Raw genomic sequence first — 8,249 nt, 5'->3', positions numbered from 1 at the left:
TCACATGTCCTTCCCTCCTGCAACAACAATTTCATATTCTTACAAATTTGAAACAAGTTCCAACCTTCATAACACATAAGAGACGAGTAGTTACTAACCTAGTAATCGCCATGTGCATTTCCACAGAATGAACCATATCCAAGTTCAGAAGGCACCGCACCTTCTGTTGCCAATATACCACACTTGCATCTATCACTAGGAGAGGACACACATGGCCACGGTGCCTTTCCACTTTCGAACTCCTGCACTTGCTCCTCCGTTGGCCACATTGCCATTGGGCCGTATATATACTCATTGAAATCACACAACGGCCACCCATCCTGCAAAAAAATGGTGACGTGAACTACTCATACGTAAAGTAACTACAAAACGCTGCTCCAACTTCCAAGCAATAACATCAAGTAAAAGTATGAACAATATACTGTAAAATTATAACTGCTAGCTAAACGACATACTAATATTCTCGTAATATACTTACACGAGTCTTTAGGGAGCATCGAAAGAATGGAGTAAACTTAGGTGGATCCCCTAAGTTAGGACGCATAAGCTTAGCAGGAACACCACACTTACACATGGGAGGATCCCTCACACGCCTACAAGCAGCCTCCTGCTTCTCCTCCTCGGTCATCCTAGGTGGGTTTGGTGGAGGAGGAACCCAACGCCTAAACTCATGGTATGGTTTAAGCTCTGTGCTATGATATGGGAATAGGCGGATCCTAGGATCATATTTGTCGGGTCCATCGATCCACTGAAAGAAATCACAAGGTGCGGCAGGCATTGGATCAAAAGTCCACTTGCATACATAGAAGGCTCTTCCGGCTGTCTTTGGATGCCTTGATTGTTTCACCTCTACTTGCGCGCCACATCTACAAAGAAGTACCGAAAGGGCAGGAGGTACGGGACCAGCACCATTGGACTCGCCCACATAACGCACATACCACCTACGCCGCTTGTATTCACAACCAAACGACGTCATCTCACCTGGACATCAAGTGCAACAAATTTAATACACAAATAACCTTTACACACGTAATCCATACGAGCTATATACATCATTTTGATAAAATGTAAACACTCCATCTACAAAATACAAACACTGAAACATATCAACTATAGCAACTATATGAAGGAACAAAAATATGAGACTAATTAATTGAACATATAAAAAAATACATGTCATGTAGACCACACAATTGGATGAATATATACCTAAATCGAAGCATTTAACAAGTTCTACACGTCAATATCGCGGGCAGAGACTCAATTGTGTATGAACTACGTATCATCTAACACAAAACACCATTGCATTGCATTCAAAATTTAAATCACCAACCTAACCCTAAGTCACCTAAACATCCTCCGATCTACCAAATGCAACGGTAAAACACAAGAAAAAGTAGGGAAATACCTTCCACACGAAGCAGGGATCGATTTCCAATACTTTCCCCCACCCAAATCGCCAGATTTTGGGTGAATTTCGGGGTGGGGCGGTGGGGGCCGGCGCAACAAGCTAAGGGTGCTGGTGTGTCTGGAGGAGGAAGAAAGGAGGGAGGGAGGAGGGAGGGAGCCAGCGCGTGGCTCTAGTGTAGGCCTTGCCGCGCTAGGAGGGCTGGCGCGGCGAGCGCCCGCCCATGTCAGCGCCCACCTGGCGCCGCGACTCGCCGCGCCAGCGTGGCAGGGGTGTAACATCCGCAGAAATCACCACCTAAAATCACCCGTCAAAAATCATCTTTAAAATCTTTTTACCGCTGAGCTCCCGGAAATCGAAAAACTCCCCGGCGATTTGCGCCGTCCCGGCACCCATGCCGACCCCTACCTTTTTATCTGTGCCCGTAAATCTCGCCGCGTGACGTTGTCAGACGCCGCGCGCGTGCTCCGACCGCGTGCCGCAATCGCCGCCGGTCCCTCTCTTTTTCTTTCACTTTTTCCCTCCCCTTTTTCTTTTTCTTTTCCCTTCTTCCTTTCTTCCTCCTTCTTCTTTCTTCTTCCTCCTAGTGACTGGCGCATTTACTCCAGGCGCCCGGCGTCCTAGCGCCATACCCCAGCCCCCGCACCACTTGGGCCCGCGCCGCTCGGCCCGATCCCGTCGGCCGCGCCGGCGCCCCATCGACCGGCCCCGTGCTAGGACCCCAACGCCGGCCCCTACCTCCCTTGCACCGCCTCCGACCCGGCCACGGCACTGGTGCTGTGCCGGCCACCACCGCCCGCTGGCCTCCCAGCTGCACGCAAACCCCGAGCCCACCGCCGCCTGCCGGACCTCGCCCCCGGCGCAACCCGCCGCACGCCATCTCCTGCCGGACCCCCACCGCCGCCCGCCGGTTCCGGCCCCGCCTTGCAGCCCGCCGGCCACCTCGTCGGCCTATAAAAGGGGCGACGCCCCGGCCATCTCCTCCACGCCCACCCCATCCTCCTGCGCTAACTACCGCTGCCGCCACCCGTGTGCCACCTGAGCCGCCGCCACCGCCGCTGCCACGATCCACCACAGGCCGCACCCCCTTCCTTACCCAAATCCCCAAGGTGAGTAGCAAAATGGGGCCTCCACGAACCCCTCCGCCTTCTCCCGCCGCCTCCCCTTGCCGCCGGCGACCCTAAGCCGCCGCCCCTAGGCCGGCCGTGCCCCTCCCTCTCTCTCTCCCCCTGTGTACTGTGCGCACAAGAGGAAGAAGACAGCCAAATTCCGATCTAACCCCCTGAAATCCACTATTCACGAAATAGTCCTTCCACCACTCTCATAAACCTATTCGCAGATAAGCCCCTCCACCTCCAAATATTTACAAATAGGTCCCTAGTTTATTATAAATCAGTCCTCAACCTCCGTTTAAGCCCCTAAATCATGTTTAACCCGTCATTTCATGCGCCAAACTTCCTCCAATTAATCCCAAATTTCACCACTTCATCCTCCAAAATACTTTCACCGATCCATATCCAAATTTCCCAAAAATAATCTTTCTACCTATTTTCCGTTCACGTTTTCTGTTCGGAGCTCATGGTTAAAAATCAATCTTTCTTTTATTTATTTGTGTGTCCGTTTGTGTGTGCCGTAGATCGCGGATTGCCCGAGGAGGACCCCAAGGAGGAGTTTGACCGCGAGCCCGAGCCCGAGGACCAGCAGCACGAGCCGGAACTCCCGGAAGGCTTTGAAGACGGCAAGTCCAATCTCACCCTTTGATGCATATTTAATACCTAGTTTTTCAAACACAACCCATTGGCCTGTTTTTACAAAATGCATATTATTTCATCGCAAGACATGGTTGGGTAGCCACCCCTTGATTGTTACGAACAGTCCTTGTTATCCTATGGTTGTCTCTAAATATGATTCGCCCTATTTGGTCGATAGCCACCGCTAGAATGCTTAGGAAATTACTACTCAAGTACAATCACCACTACAACTATATTTTCGGAAAATAAGCGTGTGTGTGTGTGCAAGTAAGGAAAATGGCTTTCTGGGTTCAAGGGAAAGGATGTGTAGACAGGATGGATGGGTATTCCTTGTGTGGGATGCTAGGATGTTGTGCTCGTACCTTAGTGGTTGAGCAATGTTGGGAGATATCCATCTTGTCGTGGTTAAGGACCGAGTTGATGTGTCATCTTGCCTAATTCCACCATCGTGCAACCACTCGACCGTTGTATGGGCAACGGCTTAGCATAAATCCCACTAGTTGAACTGTTGGTCTTTAGGGGTGCTGGTGAGCAGCGGGAGCCCATGGAAAAGGAGTAAGATCTTGGTGACTTAGGTCCCGATTACGGTCTCATGGATGAGCCGTGAACCCCTTGGGTGCTTCCGTGAGGGCTAGCCAGTCTTAGCTAAGGTGGGTAATGGCTTTGTTAGGATCCGCACCGGCACTAAGGTGATCATGCTGTGGTACCCTACTTGTGGGAAAAGTGTACAACCTCTACAGAGTTAAAACCTATCCGGGTAGCCGTGTCCACGGCATTGGACGAGTTACGGCTTGGTCACATAACTAGCACTTGGGCATGGATTGTGTGTGTGTGTCGAATTTTGGAAGAGTCCGGCAGTTGTGCCGTGCGCTATGGCGGACGGGGAGTCCGATAGCGATAAAAACTTGGATCCTTTGTGTAGGATCAACCCCACTCCTTGCTCGGTTACTAAAGAAAAGTTTTACAAAAATTTATTTGAAACGAGCCTATGCATGTGTTGAAAAAATCTAGCTTTATTGCAAATAAACTCTAGCCTATCCTTGTTGTATCCTGTGCATATACTTGCTTGTATCCCCCTCCATGGATGGGGTTGGACTTGTTGAGTACGTTCGTACTCACCCTTGCTTCGTTACTACAGAGGAAGACCCTGACTTCATCGCTGAAGACCTTGAGTAGAGGTTGTGTCCGCACCCAACGCTGCCTGTGGTGTTGCCCTTTCCAAGATGCTGCTGCTGCCGTGTAGTCCCAAGTGCTGTCTTTTGGCAGTCGCTTGGTTAGCCGCTGTTGTTTATTTACTTCTTATCGCTGTGTGGCTCTCACGCCCACTCCCTCGGGAATTGTACGGTAACTGAATTATCTGTCGAATAAATGTGCTATCAGCCTCCTGGGACTGATATTTGTATCACATTTAGTCTCTACTTATGTGGGGACGCTTCAAGGGGCCTGCCGCGCCAGTGCATGCGGCGCGGCAGCGGCTTCCTGCCGTGCCAGGCGGTCTGGCGCGGCCAAAAGGGTTATTTCCGCAAATAAAGTCCCGGTGAGGTTACTTTTAAAAATAAATAAAAAAAAGTTAAAAATAAAAAAAATCCCCCGATCCCACCGTAGCCAATCCATTCGTTTTGCTACTGCACATCCCTTCACCTTTGTTCATGTACAAGGAACGTCATTCGATGCACCGTCCACTGCATATCTGATCATCGCCTTTGGGACGCATCCCAAATCCAAAACTCATCTTCCTTCAGGTTGAGGCTAGGGGCCATATAGTCAAGGGTCGTCTAAAAATTACAAGTTTGGAGGTATGGTACAATTTGTTTCATTTTAGAGCGATCATTGCAATTCGCTGTACAGCCCTAGCCACCAATCTGGGACGCACCTCAAATCCAAAATCCCTCTTCCTTTCATATTTGAAGTGGAGATGTGTGCATGGAAATTGTAAGTTAGGATGTTGGTATGATTCGTTTCTTCTTCGCATGTTTAACATGTGTGTGTGTTGGTCGTTGGCGTGTCGCACCAAGGACAATCACCATCGTCGTGGTCCAGGTCCTTAAGAGAGCTAGACACCTTCAATTATAGATAGATGTACACAAGGGGTTTGGAAAATAAAATGGTTGCGGAAATAAAATGCTGCTCGCACCGGCGGTAAGTCTACTCACACTGCATGCAGCTAGTGGGTGGTAAGTGAATATCTGAACATTCGCTGCCATACATGGCAAAGCAACAATCACACACGTAATTTTGGCCAATAGACCTCGATTAATGTACACAATCTAGATGCATGCTCGTTCGGTTTTTATGGTGCTACTACATGCTTAGCACCGATAGAGATTCCATCACAGCGCATCAGTTCTAGCTTTAAAACGGCAAATACAATAGTACCAACGATCCCATTTGCCTTGCTAGTAACATCATTAATCTGACGAGTACATTTAGGTGGTGTTTGGTTGGGCAAAATGTAACATAATCAGATTACGGATGGTAATGAATCACGTTACAGCTGTTTGTTTTCACCCATCCATAATCGGTTAACGTTGTAATCAAATTCTCATACTATACGAGCCTCTTACCACCCCTTTCCTCCGTAATCAGAAAACAGAAGAAGCATGCTATTTGATTACGTTACCGCAGTAGAACCAAACAAAGAGTTTAGTCGCACATTTCATAGTTGAAAGGACTACAATCCATTCCATTTGCATTTACATTACCATACTACGAATCAAACACCATCTTAGCACCGAAGACGATAGCTGCTGATCACTCTTTAGCCTCCGGCCTTCCAATCTCACACACCTCACGGAGCATCAGCTCTAGGCTTTCAAACGACGACCCGCCCGTCTCCATAGAGGCTCTAGCCGAGGTTGCGAGCTCACTCGCTTTGGCGGCCGCACATTTCCCTCCCTCTCCCAGGATCAACTCTCTAGCCAACGTTTGCACATCTTCGCTCGGAACCAGCTCGCTTCCAGGGCCACCGTCCCCCATTTTCGACGGCCAAATTCTGATTCCGACTTTGAGCACATCGACAACGAATTTTGCGTTTAGCTTCTGCTCTGCCGCCATTGGATACGCGAGGATGGGGACACCCATGCTGATGCTCTCCATCACCGAGTTCCACCCGCAATGACTGAAAAAGCCTTTGATAGCTTTATGGCTCAAAACACCGAGCTGGTTGATAAAATATTTCACCACTTTACCTCTGTCACCGAACCTGCCTCGGAATGGCTCGTCTTGACCGAACCACTTCGATCGAACCACCCATATGAAGTCCAGATCCGACCGGTCCAAGCCAATTGCGATCTCCTCAAGTTGTGACCGGCTCAGGTCAGCCTGCGAACCGAATGCCACGTATAGAACCGGGCGGTTCATCGCGAGCCTTGAGTCAAGCCAGGCGGCTATATCTGAATCCAAGGTCCGGACCGGTTCGCCGGCAAGGCAGAGCGGACCGACCGGCCACATCTTGTGGAGCGGCATCTCACGGTTCCACTTGTCTATGTAGAATGACTCGAGCTCATGGAAGGAATTGAGGATCCTGCCCCGGCTCGAGCCCATGGCCCTGCCGCTCTCGCAGATGAAATCCCAGTGAGGGCCGGCCGGCTCCGGGTCGACGAAGGGCGGGCTCAGGTCCGCCTTGGTGAGCCGGAGCCCCGGAAAGCCGTCGACCTCGAACGGCTCCGACGGCGAGCTCACACGCGCGTATGGCTTCTGCGCCAGGACGGCCATCGGGACGCAGGAGGCGAAGGCTCCCATGCCGAGCGAGACGAGCCGCGGTACGCCGAGTTCGTCGGCGGCGTCCTTGGCCCACGGGAGGAACCCGTCGTGGACGAGCAGGTCCGGCCGGGGGTCCAGCGCCGCCAGTGCGTCCCCAAACGCCGGTCGGAGCGCGGCGGAGGCGGAGACGACGTCGAGGAAGCTGGACGCGGAAGGGAGGTCCTCCATGCTCTGCGGGCCTGCCGCCGAGGAGGGGAACGGCAGCTCGACGACGGCGGCCGCGCGGGGGGCGCCGGCGCGGATGAAGGGCGCGTCGCGCGGTGTGGCGAGGAAGGTGACGGCCGACGCGAGGCCCCGGCAGAGGAGGAGGCGGGTCAGGTGGAGGAGCGGCATGGTGTGGCCCTTGGCCATGAAGGGGAGCATGACCACGTGACGGAGCACCGGGGGCGGCGAGGAGGAGGCCATGGGCATGGACATACAGCTAGCTGCTAGCAAAGTGGCGAGCTGCGCGTGCACCGTGCCGGTCGAGCCGTGCAAGTGCGTGCGGTGCCGGGCTGGTGTCTTATGCGAATTTATTGCTGTAGCGTGTGGTGACCGGTGAATGGTGATCGTAATATCATGTACTCGCACGCATCATCAAAGCCCTTTGTTTAGTTCAACCTCAACTTCCAACTTTAGCACTATGCAAAAAGAAGATTCCTCATCACTTACATGCATGGAGTACTAAATGTTGACGAAATTAAAAACTAATTGTACGGTTTTGTTATACTTTGCGAGACGAATCTTTTGAGCCTAATTAGTCAATATTTGGACAATAATTCACAAATACAAATGAAATGCTACAGTGTGCTACGGTGCTGTAACAGTAATTTAGCACCTCCGCAACTAAACAAGACCTAATTTCTCTCCAAAGCTGCTAGTGGCCAGCTGTCTACGATTGTTTTGACGGTGTGGTTATTAGCTGGTATCGAATTGCTTTTTTTTGTTTTGGAACATTTTCAACCTGCTCCGTCCGTCAAAAAAACAATTCAACCTGCTCCGTCCGTCAAAAAAACAATTCAACCCGCGCTTCTCGAGTAGTATAAAACTATATTATATGATTAATTTATTAATGAAATGCTACAGTGTGCTACGGTGCTGTAACAGTAATTTAGCACCTCCGCAACTAAACAAGACCTAATTTCTCTCCAAAGCTGCTAGTGGCCAGCTGTCTACGATTGTTTTGACGGTGTGGTTATTAGCTGGTATCGAATTGCTTTTTTTTGTTTTGGAACATTTTCAACCTGCTCCGTCCGTCAAAAAAACAATTCAACCTGCTCCGTCCGTCAAAAAAACAATTCAACCCGCGCTTCTCGAGTAGTATAAAACTATATTATATGATTAATTTA

The 8,249-nt window shown here is 50.5% G+C and overlaps 1 protein-coding gene across 1 annotated transcript; it reads right to left on the bottom strand.

Annotated features, from left to right (window-relative positions):
- Positions 1 to 5,784: 5,784 nt before the first annotated feature.
- Positions 5,785 to 7,433, bottom strand: LOC117851686 (UDP-glycosyltransferase 90A1). Its single transcript, XM_034733556.2, has one exon. It carries the CDS (start codon positions 7,336 to 7,338, stop codon positions 5,911 to 5,913), a length of 1,428 nt encoding a protein of 475 aa, XP_034589447.1. The 5' UTR covers positions 7,339 to 7,433; the 3' UTR covers positions 5,785 to 5,910.
- Positions 7,434 to 8,249: the final 816 nt, after the last annotated feature.

This window comes from Setaria viridis, chromosome 4, assembly GCF_005286985.2.
Source record: "Setaria viridis chromosome 4, Setaria_viridis_v4.0, whole genome shotgun sequence".
Lineage (NCBI taxonomy): Eukaryota > Viridiplantae > Streptophyta > Magnoliopsida > Poales > Poaceae > Setaria > Setaria viridis.
The sequence above is the reverse complement of the archived record's forward strand: the minus strand, read 5'-3'. Positions and strand labels throughout refer to the sequence as shown.

What these genes read in the sequence shown, in the direction of transcription:
- LOC117851686 (XM_034733556.2), bottom strand. Translation starts at nt 7,338, where the DNA reads ATGTCCATGCCCATGGCCTCCTCCTCGCCGCCCCCGGTGCTCCGTCAC.